Raw genomic sequence first — 17,437 nt, 5'->3', positions numbered from 1 at the left:
AGGTGCATCTCCACTTCTTACCATACCCTTAAATAAATTGCAGTGCGATTGAACACTTAACCACTAAAAATAACAGAAGCACAAAATAAATGGAATAAAAGATAGTCAAATACATTTATAAAATGGAAGAGGACAAAGGATTTCTAATCTTGTCACAAAAATCAGAGACCATAAAAGAAAATAATACAGAATTTATTAAGGGAAAATTAAAAACTTATGTAACCACAGACACACTCAAAACTTAGAAAAATATTCACTTTATAGAGAACAGATAAAGACTTAGTATAACAAAAAAATTACAAATTAAAATGACCAATAACTCATAAAAGTAGAAAAATGATATTCAAAGAAAAATAGTAAATTTATGAAAAAAACCTCAATCTCACCAATAAACAAATCAAAATAAAAGTGAGAAACAGTTAAAACCAACTTGGCTCAGAATTGAAAGATTGCTCAGGACCAGCATTGGAAAAGGCACTGGGAAATGAGCTCTGTAGTAACTAGAAATCTTCAAGGATATCCTGTAAGTAGTATCAAAAACTGAATAGACATATTCAATTGTTATATCAGCAATTTTAGTTCTAGAAATTTATTTTAGGAAAGTAATCAGGCAAGTGCACAAAGATATAAAAGATTCTGAATCCAGTATTTTTATGAAGGAAAAAGTACAAAACTTTAAATATTCACCAATATTTAAATATTTTAAATATTGTAATTAAATATTGTAATTAAATATTTTAATTACAATACATACACACAATAGAATACCATGCAGCAACTTAAAAGTTGAGATACACGTGTATGCAAATGCGTGAAAGTGGTCCAAAATACAGGGAGAAAAAGATTACGATGCAATACATAAGCCATGATCCAATTTTTGCTTGATGCGGTTAAAACTGATAATTATGCCTAGGAGATAAAAAAAAAAAAAAAAAAGTAACTTTATTTCTTTATAACTGAATTCAAACTTCTGAGGTTTTATTTTTTAGTCAGTAGTAGAAAAAAAAATGTTCACTCATGCAAGGTAACTCTGAAAATTATTTTAAAACTTATTTTATTGATGCTTAACTCAATTTTCTCTGGGAAACTGTTCTCTTCCCATTTTCTCCTTCTTGCTTGAGTCATCTGGGTACAGGAAGAAACTCATGGATATCATGGTGTTGGAAAGAAGAGGTATGGGCTATCTCTGAGACTCCCAAGGATTTCAGGCTTGTCCCATCTGGTGTCTAAGGAATGGACACTGGCTTCTGCCCAGGTGCAGCAGGTCCTGCTTTGCTTTGGTGTGTGTGCAACATGCACCATTGTTATCTGTGGTTCCTGCCATGTCCTCGGGCCATGAATTCCTGAGTATTCTACCTTCCAGTCACAGACCCTCAGCCTCTTGCCACCCACAAGGTCTCAGCATTTGTGCAATATGGCAAGCTTTTTGGAGGGGATGATAGTACCAAGTAGTTATGTTTTAAAGAGATAAAATCATAACTCTTACACAAAAATTAAGCGAATACATGGCACACATTTTATTTAGCTCATTAACTAATGAGAGATGTAAGATGTTATGGTCCAGTTCAAGGAGAATGAATGGAAAGGATAGGGTCTGGATTTTTCCCCATCAATATTAAGCTCCAGCAGGGCAACTGCCACCAGGAGGCTCCAAACTACAGTAGGGAAGAGATTGGGCCTACACAGCCAACCCCAGGAAATCCCAGCAAATCTTGCAGTTTGCTTTGCTCATTTCATTGACCTTTAAACAATGTGATCCTGTATTTAATGTAATTAAATCTGTTGGACTTCCCTGATTATATTACTGGTGGGATTTACTATATTTGGATAAATAATATTTTCTCCTAAATCTATACTCATTCAACATAGATAGTGCAAACATCTGACTACCTCATTATTTCCATTACTCTAGTGTTTGCTGTCTCATTCTCCCTTCTCAGACAAGGTTAAGTCCCCTATAATATTCATTTCACTGGTAATAATGTCTTTTCCAATGGACGTCCTCCTTTCCAGACAATGAGCTTTGTGAGAATAGGTACCATATCTTTCTTGTTTGCCATTCTTGCTCAAATATGTGGCATAATGTTAAACACAACATATGCTTAATAAGTGTCTCACTAGGAACTACAAAAATATTTAAAAGTTTTAAAAGGGTAAGGTATGATCCTAAATAGAAAACATAAGTAGAGATATATAATATGATATACTCAATATTTAAATAGAAATGCATTCAGTTGTGATTAACAGAAACCTGAGAAATGAATTAGGGGTTTTACTTTTCCTCCGTCGTAAGGAACCTTTAGTGTAGGGAGTCAAGGGCCTCTGCAGCAGATAAAAACTTAAGAGTTGTCAGCTTAGATATGTTTTTTAAATGATGGAACTAGACAAAAGCATCTAGTAAGAAAAGGTAAAAACAGAACGAGCATGGCATTGAACTTTGGGGGCCCTAGAGGGAGAAATTATTCAATAATATATTTTAATAACACCAAAGAAGTGACAATGAGAAATTTCCAAAGCTAGAGTCATAAATGTGGCCTTTAAGTCTTCTGCTTTGGTGAAAATTAAAAAAAAAAAAAGTGATAAAAATGGTGTTGGAAACTGCAAGAAAGCAGATCTTTTTTAAAAGAGTGGCAGAAAATTTAGTAACACTGACACCTACTGTAACATGGAAAGTAGAAAATGTACCTATTGAATTGGGTGGTTTAACTGAGGATATTTCCAGGTATACTATTGGAGGTTTTGCCTCTCTTCTTTTTGCCATTTATAGTAAAATGCAACAGGAGAGACATGAGCTCAAGAAAAGACTGTTAAATATAAAGGATCCAGGAATTGTTTGGTTTGAAAGTTGTCAATGTCTAAAAATGGCAAATGATCCTAAGTAAAAAATGAATTTGGGCAAAGAACAAATTGAGGGCACTGTCAGGAAAACATGCTCTGAAGATGAAGCTAAGATTTTGACTGTAAAATATTTTCTTCAGATTTCAGAAAGATCCAAGTTGCTGCCTCCAACAACCATCCAAACAACAGGCGCTTCCTAAAAATTAAAAAGTGTTATCCCTGCAATAAACAACCGTGTGTGGGTTTTTGTGTGGACATAAGTTTTAAATGTCTGAGTAAAATACCAAGGAGCACAATGGCTTTATCGTATGGTAAGAGTATGTTTATAGGTTTTGTAAAAAACCACCATGCTGTCTTCCAAAACTGCTATATGTTTTGTACTGCCACCAGCAATGAATGAGTTCCTATTGTTCCATATTGTTCCACAAAACATTAGAATTTTTGCCATTCTAATAGGTGTGTAGTGGTACCTCATTGTTCTCTTAATTTGTAATTTCTTATGGGTATATGATCTTGAATATCTTTTCATGTGTTTATTTGCCATCTATATATCTTCTTTGGTGAGACACCAGTTCAGGTTTTTTGCCCATTTTTTTTTTATCGCATTATTTATTTATTGTTGAGTTTTAAGAGTTCTTTGTATATTTTGAATAACAGTTCTTTATCAGATATGTCTTTTGCAAATATTTTCTCCCAGTCTGTGATTTGTCTTCTCATTCGCTCTAAATGTCTTTCACAGAGCAGTTGTTTTAAATTTTGATAAAATCTAGTTTATCAATAATTTCTTTTACTGATCACGCCCTTGGTGCTGTAGCTCAAAAGTCATTGCCAAACCCAAGGTCATCTAGATTTTCTATGTTAACTTCTAGCAGCTTTATATTTTTGCATTTACATTTAGATATTTGATCCATTTGGAGTTAATTCTTGTGATCTCTGTAAGGTATGTGTCTAGATTCACGTTTTTGCAGGTTGATATCCAGTTGTTTCAGCACCAGTTTTTGAAAAGACTATCGTGCATATTACAACCTTGCTACAATCACTTATTAGTTTATTTTTTGTTGTTGTTGATTTTTCAGATTTTCTACACAATTGTGCCACCTGCAGTTTTCTTTCTTCCTTCCTAATCTGTACACTTTTTATTTCCTTTTCTTGTCTTAGTGCATTAGCCAGCACTTCCAGGATGTTGTTAACAAGGGGTGGTGAAAGGGGACATCTTGTCTTGTACCCTTAGTGGGAAAACTTTGGCGAGTTTCTCACCATTAAGTGTAATGTTAGTTGTAGCTTTTTTTCTGTAGATATTCTTTAAGTTGAAAAAATTCCCTCTATTTTTAGTTTACTTGGAATTATTTACCATGAATGGATTCTGGATTCTGTCAAATGCTTTTTCTGCATCTATTGATATGATCGTGTGGGGAGTTTATTTTTTGCTTATTGACATAATGGATATCGTATTTTTTAAAAAAATATTTAACAAGCCTTATGTATCTGAGATAAATTCTACTTGATTGTGGAATATAACTGTTTTCACACATGGTTAAATTCGATTTGCTAATATTTTGTTGAGGATTTGTGCATCTATGTTCATGAGAAATGTTTGTCTCTTAAACTTAAATGAGATCAGTGAATTAAGTGGTAGTTTATGTATTAATGTTAATTTCATGATTTTGATAATTGCATTGAGGTGGCAAAAGACAATGTACGTCCTTGTTTGTAAGAATTACACAGTATTCAAGGATGAGGCATCACTTTGGCAACTTACAAATGGTTCAGGAAAAATGTTCTGTAAATTCAGCAAACTTTTCTGTAAGTTTGTTTAAAAATAAAAATTGTTTATTATGAAAAATGTAATTGTGATCACTTTCTCTGCAGTCTAGAGCTCAAGAGTTCATAGTGTGCCAAATTTCTCCTTCCTCTTGCAATAAACATGTAATCAAATGAGGATAGCATGATTGAAATGGAGTTCTCTAAATCAAGGGTTGACATACTCTTTGTGTAAAGGGTCAGATAGTAAATATTTTAGATTTGGGGGACAGACTGTTGCAACAATTCAATTCTGCTGTTGCAGTACAAAAACAGTCATAAACAATACATAACCTAGTGTGGCTGTGTTCCAATAAAACTATTAATGGACACTAAAATTTCAATTTCATATAATTTTCATATATCACAAAATATTCTTTCCCAACTTAAAAATGTTAAACCCATCCTTAGCTCATAGGTTATAAAAAATGGGTAGATTTGGCCAATGGGTCTCAGTTTGTAAACTTCTGCTTTAGATTTTAAAATGGTCTTTACATGCCACATCATTGAATGGATTATTAGCAAATAATCTGTATGAGCATTATACATTTAAGAGAAGAATTAGAGTTCTATGCATAGACTATACAAGGACAGGTGAATGTTACAGAATCAATGGTTCTTGCTTTTTAAATCTGATGACCCATTCTGGCTCCTAGTTCTACACATTTCTTCAGTCAGATGGTGCCTATATCCAAGCCCATGCCAGCACACAAATGAAGCCCCCACCCTACCGAGGGTTTGGGATCTGGTGATGCTCACTTGGTGTTAAAAAATAAGCAATTTGTTCCCAAAGGTTTTGACTTGAAAATGTTCTCCTTACCTTGGTATAATAAAGGGAGCTGGTAATTGTTTCTACAGTTTTTATCTAGCATGAGTCACACTCTGGGTTTAAGAAGAAGGGCTAGAAATAATATTGCATGATTACATTTCAGAAGTTGATTGACTAATGGGATAAATTAGAAAGATGAAGAGTGGAACCTAAAACAATAGTTACTTGGGAAAGAGAATGAAAAAAACTGATAAAGCTCACTAATTATATAATGTTAGTTGAATCTAAAAAAACACTGTCTTACTAAACAAAAACAGGTAATACAGTAGTCCCCTCTTATCCTGGGGGGGATATATTCCAAGACCTCGACTGGATGCCTAAAAGCATGGATAGTACTAAACACTATATACACTATGTTTTTTCCTATACATATCTATGATAAAGTTTAATTTATAAGTTAGGCAGAGTAAGAGATGAATATCAACTAATAAAACAGAACAGTTATAACAACATACTGTAAAAGTTATGTGAATATGGTCTCTCTCAAAATACCTTATTTCACAGAAGATTCGTTCTTACCATAGATCCTAGCAACCTAGCATATGACTTTTTCTTTCCTTATTAAGTCAAAAGCTTTCACCTTTTCACTTAAAGAAAGTACTTCACAGTTTCTCTTTAGCATATCCAAACTGCCAGCATCACTACTCTTGTGCTTTGGGACCATTACTAAGCAAAGTAAAGGTGATGTGAATGCAAGCACTGCGATACCGCAACAGTCCATCCAATACCCAAGATGGCTACCAAGTGACAAACGGGCCAGGAACAGAGCATATTTGGTGTGGAAGCTCCAGAACAAAGGAGTGATTCACATCCCTGGTGGAACAGAGCAGGTCACATAAGATTTCATCACACTATTTAGAACAATACGCAATTTAAAACTTGTGAATTGTTTCTGGAATTTTTCATTTAATATTTTCAGACTATGATTGGCCATGGGGAAACAGTGGATAAGGAGGGACCGCTATATGTGAGTGGCAGCTAATTTGTGAAGAAGAATTCTAAGACATTTGATTTCTAAAAATCTTACATCCACCTAAAGATACAAAATTCTCTTTTAAATATTCACTGAGACATTCATTTGAATAAACATTTTATGTTTTTTCCAACATCTTGGCAATATATTGAAAAGAGTATAATTGGCATATAACTGGAAGAAACCTATCATTTTTATCTTGGTAATTATTAAATCTATTAGCATAAAGACCACTGTGATTTTATAAACTCAGTTTTTTATAAGCCATCATAAAGGTTTTAAAAATCAGAGTTTTTCCAAAAGAAACTTACTCTAAAAGTTATACTGTTGAAGTAATTTAAAGTATCGTCCTAAGATGCTATGTCCCCTTTCATGCAACATCAAACCACCATCTCTTGGACACAAGACTTATTACTCAGGTTGAAAAGGACAGCTCTGAGCTGGGGAAGCATATGGTGGTGGTTTCACGTGAGTCCAGATGACCCTGTGACAGGGAAATAAAGGAGGTCACAAGAAAGGCACCATGCTACATAAACCGGAAGACGAACAAGAGAAATAGCGCTGACCAGAACCACACTTTACCACTGATTGAAAATGATTTATTAAGGTCCAATTAGTATGTTTTTAATTTCAAATAGTCCATATCTCCTTCAGAATACATGCGCATGAGTAAAAGTCCAAGTTCATTTCTTTTACTTCCAATATAAAACGTTCTGTATTTTGTATAAAGTATGTGCAAGCATCTTTTTGTCAACTGGTTCTCCATATTCTTTTTACTTTGGGCACTTCAGAAGTCTGCCCTCTGCTCAAATGGTGACCATGTATTGACTTCCTCGTTCCTAAACAACCATTCTTCTTCTGGACATCTTTCTCTTAAACATACTCCTGACTTTCCCATACCTGCTTCCTGACCGTGACTTTACTGGTTATACTTATTACAACAAACTGGTACGATAACTGGTTTACCTAGACAATGAATGAAACAGATATCACCTGATATGCCAGCAGTCTACCTGGGGTGATTCTAAGGGAATCACAGTATCCAGTCAGATACTGACACTCAACCAATTTGCTATAGAAATGTCCCTAACTATTAAATATGAAGACTTTTTATTTACTTAGCATGTTTGATCTCTGCATTTTCTTGAGTTCTACATTACAGTTGTGGCTACCAAGAGCTGAATAATTGGTCCCTCAAACAAAATTTGGAATTGCTAGATATTAATTAGGGTGTCTTGGTTATTTATGACAGTTGACTATTTGTAGTTCATCTTGTTATATAAAAAAGTACTCTAAACTAACCATTGCATTTCCTTTGTAAAAAAGTAATTTCACTGGCTTTCCTCACAATTGCCATCCATGAGGTGCAAAACAGGAAATCCATTTTTATAAAAGGTACAAGCATAAAAAGACATTTCACATTAAAAAAAAAAAAATCCTTCATGGGAACATGTCCTAAGTAAATAATCAATTATATGGACAAAAGTTTTATATACACAAAATTTTTGCAACATTGTTTATAATAGTGAAAATTAGAAATGACTTAAGTAGTCAACAATACAGAAATGGTTAAATAAACTGAGTTGAATCCATTAAATGGAATATTGTATAGCCATTAAAATTATGTTTTTGTAAAATTTTTAATGCCATAGGAAAATGTGGCAATTCTGCAGTGGGAAAAAATAACTGGTTATGAAATTTTTACAGTATTCTCCCAATTATAAAAAAAGGTATATAAAATACATATAGGCATAAACAGGGGGAAAAGCTGTTAACGGCAGTTACTTCTGAGTTGTGATATCAGTAATTATTTTTTGTTTCATACATATCTGCATTTTTCAAGTTTTCTACAATGACTATGTATTATTTTATAATACAGAAAGCATAGGCTATTAAAAATCCGTCTGATGTACTGATAATTAGAATGTACTTGGGTATTATAAATATGTGGGAACAATATTACTGTGCTTCATCTTCTATGAATTTTTTAGAGTACATATTATTTTGGTAATAAACTTACATCCCCTTTTTGTTTTACATAACACTTTAATAAAAAGAAAATATTGTAATTAGAGTATTACTTGTTTCATAACCTAAACAAATACCAGCTTTGACATCTAGGTTCCTCTATTTCCTAGAAGATTTAAAATTAATACCCTTTTATCTTTTTAAGTAAGGCATATTGCATACATACGTTACATGCATGCTTTCTAAAAAAATAATTCTAATTTACAGTTTTCCTACATAAGGAAAAAAATGAAGTTATGGTGGTTTAAAAACAGTCTATACTCTTACCCATCACAAGCACGCTGATAGGCATAAACGTGTTTATTAAATGAAATGTATCCTTTAAAAAGAAAAAAAGGGAAGCCTGTATGTAAATGATGTTGTGGATTCAATTAGTCAGAATTTATTCTGACTTGCACCAAACCACACAAAATCTTTTGAAGTCTGGTTAGTGTAGTTTATCTAAATGGACACTCCAGAGTCTGTTTACGAATTCTGTTACAAGATCGCCACGTTCTACTTTCAAAAGGAATGGGGATCCAGACGAGGGCTGTCACATAAGCTAATTTTCAACATGTATCAAGTCTTGCTGGGTTTAGGAACAAATACTGCCATCGGTTAGTGTTGAAGTACATGAGTCTGCTTGTCCTCTGTCTCTCGCACCCCACACCTCGCCCTAGCATTTGGGTAGCCGGGGGGCGCTTCATCCCTCAATAAGATGACGGCCCGTTTCTCATCTTCTTTTGCTTTCTAAACCACGGAGTGGTCATTGCTGTGAACTCCCGCCAAGATGGTGTGGTTGAGGGAAGAAGCTGAACGGTCTGAGCCTTCGGTGGGGCCGCTGGTGTTCTCACTGCGCTGGCAGCAGAGGATCTGTCTGAAGGTGGCGCTCATCTCCTTGTCCCGGTAGGAGTAGATGATGGGATTCATGGCAGAGTTGAACTCAGCGAGCAGAAGGAAGAATTTCTCATAGGCCAGAACATCGCACTGTGGACAGCACACGTCCAGAAGTAGTAAGACCAGTCCAGGGGTCCAGCAGATGATAAAGGCACCTACAAGGCCAGGGATAGGGGTGAGGAGGATTTAAAGAACAAAAAAATATATATAATTATGAAGCATGAAGCAAGTAACCATAAAGTGAAATGATTTCAGTTCAAAATAAAAATACTGAGATTCGAAGCCACCAGATCACCATTTGAAACAAAATGTTCATTTTCTGAAATAATCAGAGACAGTTTTAATGATGATAAAATAATTAATAAAATCTCAATTCAGATCCTACTAAAATTGAGCACTTATGAGACACTAATGACGATTACTTTGAGCAAAACAGAGTATACTAAGCAATTGAGATATGAAAAACTGCATTCAGGGTACATAGCTTGATGGTAATAAAGATAGAGTTTTTAATAGCATAAGATCGTTTTCAGGCAAAAAAGATAATCACTGTAACAAAGGCCCTTTAATGTTTAGTGGAGGCACCATTTCTGGATTCAGGTTGACTGGGCTCAAATCCTTGCTCTATCGTTTAATAAAATGGGTGAACTTTGGCAAATTACTTTTGTGCCTCAGTTTTCTCATCTGAAAAACAGAAATGATTATATTTACCTCATTAGGTTTGTTAAAAAGGATTAAATAAGTGCCAAGAAAAAAATCAATCACTCAGTATATCTTAACAGTAATAACAATAATATTATTATCTGCTCAATAGCATGGGCCTCTTTGGAAATAGCAATTCCCAACAATAAGATGTATGTTTACTTTTGTTTTTATTCAACATTCTTTAAATGGTCTTTTTCTTTTTGCTTTACAAATATTAACTCATTTAATAGCTATATGAGATAGAAACTATTATCCCATCATGCAGTTGAAGAAACTCTGAGGCCCAGAAAAGTTAAATAACTTGCCCAAGGCCATGTTACTGGAAAGTGGCAGACAGGAGGTAAACGCCAGAGTTTCTGCTCTTAGAGGCTTGGCTCCAGAGTCCATGTGCCAGAAAATACTGTGTTATACTCCCACTTCTTGAAATAATTAAATATTTTAAACCAAAGTTGATGCTTTAGATGTTTTACTAATTTAGATGAATTTTGTTCTTCTTCCCCAACTACTAAGATTATGCTGTAACTATAAAAGGAATGGAAATATATTTTTAATCTAGTTTATTTAGTTCCTAAAATCACTCGCTTGTCTCCCAGAGTAAATGAATGTTGTGAAATAACATTAAAAGCTACCACCATGTTACCACAGGATGATATGGGATTTCTGGCTAAGAGAGCATGAGCCAATAGAACTGGTGGGCACCATCATGTCCCATTACATCTCACCTCGTACGTATAATTAGGCTATACAATAAGCGGACAGTGAATAGACATGATCCCAGAAGAGCATTTGAATCTTTAGATTAACTGACACTAGCCTAGGAAGACACAGGCTTGGACTAAGGTGGTGGATCTGGACTAGCTAGCCTCGGAATGAGTTTCGCAAAATGTAAACAAACAAGATTCAGTCTCCAAACAGCCCAGTTTTGAATGTGAGCTTTCTTTCTTTCCTTCCTTCTTTCTTTCTTTTTTCTTTTTCTTTTTTTGAACCTTTTCAGCAGGAAAATAAAAATAAAGAAAGGAGAAAAATACCCCCATAAAGCTCCTTGTTCTGAAACACAAATGTGTATTGGTTTTAAACTGCTGTTCACTTTGAAGACTATCCAAGGTGCTTCATTTTCTAATAAACACAATACCTTAGATTTTTTTTATAGAGGAAAAAAAAACATTTCAAATATCAAGAGATAATAGTCAAGAAGCTATTTGAACTTCAAGTAAAAATGTTAATAAAGCTCTTATTCCATGTCCTTGAATTTCCTTGCTTGAAAATCACTCAGAAAGCTAAACATAAAGGAAAATCAAAGGAATGTCTCTTGAGTTTCAGAAATAATACATTATTCATTGAGAAGCCAGGAAGGGAATTATTCTCAGGGTGGAAAATGCTTGGATGGAAAATGCATGGTCCCATTATTCCATTTGCTTGGAAACTAAAAACATGCAGGCCCTTCATGAATGGCAGAGCATTCTTCCAAGTTTCCTTTCCCTTTCCTTTTATCAAAGCTCTAATTGAACCCAAATTCAGAACTTGATTAGATACCAGCAACATGCATCTCAACAGATTTATTTTAAATAAAATGATCTTTTGCCCCTTCCAGGCAGCAGAAGGGAGCATTCTTATTCTCATGGACTTGTACAAGCTGCATGACTATTCAAAAGTGACAGAAAAAAAAAAAAGTCATTTGTTGTTTATAATTTCTTCCAATTTTTAAATTGAAAAAAGAACAAAATTTTTTCAGTAAAAGTCAGAGGCTCAGAAGCTAGTCCAATGAGCCTAACTTTTAAAAGACCAAAAAATGCAAGGGGCCTTATGACATTAGAGACAGGAAGTAGGAACACCACGGCTACTGTACGAGGACACTTCATTGAGGAACTCAAAGCCTTCTTCCTTTCTTCACCAAAAGAACTGTTTTTAGTACTATGATCAGGCTATACCACACAGTCTCAAAACTGCATTTGGATCTTCAAGGCTTGATGGAATAATTTAAGGAACTCACAATACAGGCCTCAAAAATTAATATCTAAAACCAATCATACAGTTTTCCCTTCTTCCTTCCCTTCTCTCTAATAGTAGTGCCATGGACCAAAATGACCAAAAGATGATGGACTACATAAGTAGAAAATGGGGCCTGGAAAATTCCAAGGTAATTAGGCTTCTACACAACAGTGAGCGAATATTATGAAATTAGTTTGTTCAAGTTATGGATTAACCAACAAGCTCCAAAAAAGAAAAACTACACCTAAGCCCCTTCAGTGGTAAATAGCTAACCATAGAATTTAAGATGTACATAGCGGACCCCATCAACACAATCTATACAGACTCAAGTGCATACCTATACCTATAAGTCATATTGATAATAGTAAAAAGAACCTCCATCATCACGTTTGCAAAATGGAAAAAGTAATAACGCCCTGCCTACTCCATAGGGTATGGTAAGGCTCAAACTGAGATACAACATGTAAAAGCCCTCTACACACTGCACACCTACGTGACCACACTGCCTAGTGTGGGTGGTGGGCAGTGTAATCTGTGCAGACAGTAGCACAGTTACCAGGGCAGATTTCCTCCAGGGATGAACACAGGAGCGCATTTTGAACCTCAAAGACCTGGAATTTCAAAAAGCTCTGAGATGATATCATCCTAATGATGAGATTCCTAGGACTTGCAGTTGGATGTGAGGAGGATAACAATAAGAAAAAGAGAAGAAACACAGGGAGGCACGGAAGCCCCAATCACTTTAGAGGTTCTCATTGGTGAACTCAATACCTACCAAGATGATGAATAAAATAATATGGTACTCTGTAGTGACAATGCTTTAGGTAGCTTGTTATCTCCAAAACATTTCCAATGAATGAATCCCCGTGACCCAAGGCAAAAAAAACAAGGAACAGAATGCAACAGCATGAAAGTAAGGAAAGCACAAGTAGTTTATAGTTACTTATGGTAAATTCAGAAGCAGATATGGCAGCAGACACGATGTCCATGGTCATGAAAACCTTGTAGACGGTCTGGCTAAGACATTTGAAATTTTTCTAGTCCAGCATTGATTCTCAATCCTTGTCACATACTACAATAGTTTGCACAGCTTAAAAGAAATGATGATTTTCATCTACCCCTCCCCTCCTGAGATTTTAGTTTCATTGGCCTCGTTGGTTGATCTCATTTAATATACAACACTGTAACTGTGGTAGAACAAAATGATCTGGATAAAAATAAAGGCGAAAACATCAGATGTTTCCAAATTCCAGAGGAGAAATAATGAGAGCCTCATCTGGGGCAGTGATAATGAGGAAAGAGAAGTACTGAAGAATTAGGAAAGTATTTAGATGAATTGCATGAAATAGATAAACAAAAAAAAAGAGTCTACAATGACTCCTGGATTTTCTATTTGGGTGAAGGAAGGAAGGTGCTATATTTCACTGAAGGAGAAAACAGGAGAGCGGGTAGCCTGGTGTTTTCTGAGGGGAGGTGAGAACAGAGATGATGACCTCGATTTCATATATCTTTAGCTTGAGGTGCCCACAAGACTTCAGATGGAGATGTCTTAGAGATATCATGATGGGCTGACGGCAATTTGAATCTTGGGAGACTGTCTTACTGTGCTAAACAAGAGTGGTTACATTCTGCATGATTTGCCAACATTACAGGTCATCTGGGGAGGACACTCAAAAAATATCCGTGGGTTGCAATAAGTAGCAGAAGTTGCTCTTTCTAGAGCAAGCTTCATTCCTTTCTTATACATCTGTCAAATCCATCTGTGAGAGCCCCAATGCCCACAAAGATGGAAGGAGAGGTGCTGGAATGTAGATGCAAAAAGCAGGGAGGAAGGAGGCTGTTTTGGAAAAACAGGTCACAGCTGCAGAACCAGATCATATTACCACACCTTCCCTCACATCTACACAACCCCATCAGCTGAACAATGCTTACCATCTGTTCTCACAATTAGAGTCTTTTTTTCTAGAGTGACTTTTTTTTCCTAACTAGTTATATTTTGCTTACATATGGAACATAAGAATCAAAGTTAAAGAGAAAAAGTGACTTTGACAGAGAAGACCTCTAGGGAGAGAGCCCAAGATTTCTGATGAAAAAAACAGAAAGCATTTCCAGTCTGGCTGGCAAATTTGTGTTTTTACAAAAAAGAAAAAAGAAAAAAAAAAATCAGACATCCCACAGATCTAAAACAAGTTAAGGTAAATCAATTCTACACCACAGCTGTGTCCAAGTTAATCACTCCTTGGGCCTCACTGTTTTTGTTTCTTAAATGAAATCGCAGAAACAGTCTTCCCTATCTTAGAGTCTTGGAGTAGAGATCAAAGGGGGAAAATAAGCTTTCAAATACATAAACTACTTTTGTAAATTGTGTATTCCTTCAAGGCTACATCTTGGTGTCCAAGAATCTAACCTAATTTTAGTTCATTTCTGTAGTTATATTGTGATTTTTGCTATTAAACCACACATATAAGACTTGACTACCTAGGAAATCCTAAATTATATATCTTAAAAGAGGCGATGTTAGATAATAAACTACGGATAAAAAGCTTATTCCTAGTTAAGCAGTTAAGGGGTCGCTGAAATGGTTACTCTAAAAGAGTAACCTAATAATAAAGTATTTTCTAGAACATTGAGAGTATAAAATTAATGCAACTGAGACAGTGCCATAATAAATTATTTATATCTTAAAGTACGAATTTTACCTCATTTAGTTTAGTACCCAACACTTCCACTATTTCATGGTCATAGTAAATGTTTCATACATTTAAAGTTTCATGATTTCATTCATTGTGTGATGTACTCTAGTATTTCTATTACCCACTCCCGACAGCAACATTTATCTTTTAGAGAAGGGCATTAGCAATACACAGATCTCCAAAGCACAGTGGTACATTCATTATATTCTCTTTTTAACATTCCTGGGTGTATGTAAGTTTCAGACCCATAATATTGCCTTAATCAGTAGCTGCCTAGAAAAAATCACTAATTGACCCAATAGATCTTTGTGTTAATACCTCAAGATTCAAAGTTTCATGCAGGAGCATTTGACTATGTTTAAGTCTCATATCCACGCTCTAGTTATCAGAGTGGGGAGACAGAATATAGCCTACAAACCAGCATATAATCTCTTATCATTTTTTAAAACATAAAGTACAGTTCTAATAATTTATCAGCATAATCAGTAGCTACATATAATATTAAGTTTGAATATTCATAGATTTTTTCCCCAATGTCATTCCTGTATTTTTTGTAGGGACTCAAATTGATGCACTGTTTTCATATATTTATGTTCTAGTAATTTGTAATAGTTTATTTAAAAGGAACATTGATAATTTATGAGAGAATGAAAAGAATAATTCTCATTAATTTAATTTTTCCTCCTGCAACGGTATCTATCAGTTATTTTCAGTGATTGATATCTAAATTATGGTACAAAACTAAGTCCTTGAATTATTATGCCGTTTTTCCTATAGAAAGTTTGGAAAATATAAAAAATGTAAACAGTAAATTTAAAAAGTCACTTATACTTCTGTAGTCCAGAGACATTTTAGTATCTGATTTTGCACTTTTTAAATGTTGCTTTTTTAATTCTAAATTTGTGTCTTTTTTCTGATTACATATAAATTAACACAGATTGTATACTAGTGATGGGTAAAAGGATTAGGTAATCAGATTTTTTCTTTTTAGGAAACCATTTTTATTCTGATTGGTGTTTTTATATAGCAATGTATCCTAATTTAATCAACATAATATCCTCGTAAATCTGTAAGGATATTAGTTATCATTTACTTAAAGCTGTTTGTGTTGCCTACATGACACCTCTATTTCCACATAAGATGCTACATTTCATACAAATGCATGGGTGGGGTGCCATGTTTCTGAGAACGTCTGCCCATTTTGCAGGAGACTTTCTTGAAGAGGAGACTCCCAGAGAAGACAGGACAGTGAACTGCCACCAAAGCCAGCTTCTTCCTATCCCTAAAACATCCACAGATATCCTCTAATGAGTAGACAAAATGTTATATTAGACAGTCACACAAGGAGAGGAGCGTTCCTCTGAAAAGTTCTTATCTATGAACAGAGAAAGTGAAGTTGTAATAATGCTCAAATAATATAGACGTAGCATGGCCATCTCATTAGCTCCAAATTCTAAGAAATCAAGAGACAGCTAGCAAACTAAAGATGCACTGAGTTGTATGTCCTTTCAAACACATGTCCTTACACACACACACACACACACACACGCACGCGCGCACACACATATTTCAATAGTGGCTAATGTTCTCCTGTGGTAGTATATGACCCCTGAGGTCTCTGTGAGCATACAAAACAGGAAATGCTTGAAATTTACTTTCAACAAAATCAAAACATATTAAGCCATGTTAAGATGGGTCACTGCCTCTACTCTTCCTCCCTAAACATATTTTATGATTTCTACCCAGTTCTGTCTTTGAGTGAACTAAAAAACAGGGCTACTTGAAATGTGTACTAGAGCATTTTCTTATAAGCCCTTACCATTTTCAAAAAGATGTATTTTAAACTTATGAAAAATAAATCTGTATACATATATATGCACACATATACACATGTATATACGCTATATAAATGTATATATAACATATATGTATATAAACATATTTATCATACTCACCCACACATTCAGAAGTCACTGCATTTTAGTGTCTTAAAAAAAAGACAATGAGATTTTTCTTTCACATGCAGTAGACTATAAGATCCAAACCAAAAGGATAATGCTATTTATATATTATTCACATAGAAAATAATTCACCATTCTCAGAACAGTCAAATCTGTTTGCTTCCTAAACCTAGTGATAGATTACAACTTTTCTAAAATGCAAATTTTCCTCCTTATTTTAAAAATGATAACTCTTAATTAAATCTCACAGAAAATCAATGTTGTCAACTTCATACCAACACCAACTAATTCAGAAAGTGATACTAAACTTATTGCATGACTGTGGTCCAGCTGTTACCAAGGTGATTTGAATAATATTTATCCCTTTAAAAGGATAAATAAAATCTCCCACCCCCAGAATTTTTCCCTAGCAAAAATTCAATATAAACAGGGAATTTATAAGGGGTTTTGCAACATATTTAATTTTTCCACTATAAATTAAGACTATCCCACAATGATATAAACTTAAATGAGCACTCAGTCCAGCTGAAAATGCTCACAGAACGTAACCGATGACAGAACCCTGTGGATTTCATTCTTTGCAGTTCATGAACGACCGGCCTGGAGCAACAAGATACATATTACTCAGGAGGCGAACTTCAAGGACAAAGAAACATAATGGAAATTTCATTTATATTTTCTTACTAGAAATAATTGAGAAAAAAAATTTAATTTAATCCAAAAGCAAATTCAGAAAAATTTGTGA

General features: G+C 34.6%; 1 protein-coding gene across 10 annotated transcripts in view; it reads right to left on the bottom strand.

Annotated features, from left to right (window-relative positions):
- Positions 1-8,748: 8,748 nt before the first annotated feature.
- Positions 8,749-17,437, bottom strand: part of LPAR1 (lysophosphatidic acid receptor 1) — a 120,202-nt gene continuing 111,513 nt past the window's right edge. For all 10 annotated transcript variants that reach the window (XM_016130026.2, XM_016130028.2, XM_016130034.2 and 7 more), the window contains one exon: positions 8,749-9,499. In XM_016130026.2, the coding sequence (XP_015985512.1) occupies positions 9,198-9,499 (302 nt within the window). In that variant the 3' untranslated portion in view covers positions 8,749-9,197. The remainder of the gene's footprint in view (positions 9,500-17,437) is intronic.

This window comes from Rousettus aegyptiacus, unplaced genomic scaffold (assembly GCF_014176215.1).
Source record: "Rousettus aegyptiacus isolate mRouAeg1 unplaced genomic scaffold, mRouAeg1.p scaffold_m13_p_3, whole genome shotgun sequence".
Lineage (NCBI taxonomy): Eukaryota > Metazoa > Chordata > Mammalia > Chiroptera > Pteropodidae > Rousettus > Rousettus aegyptiacus.
Note: the sequence above shows the minus strand (reverse complement) of the source record. Positions and strands in the feature narration are given on the sequence as shown.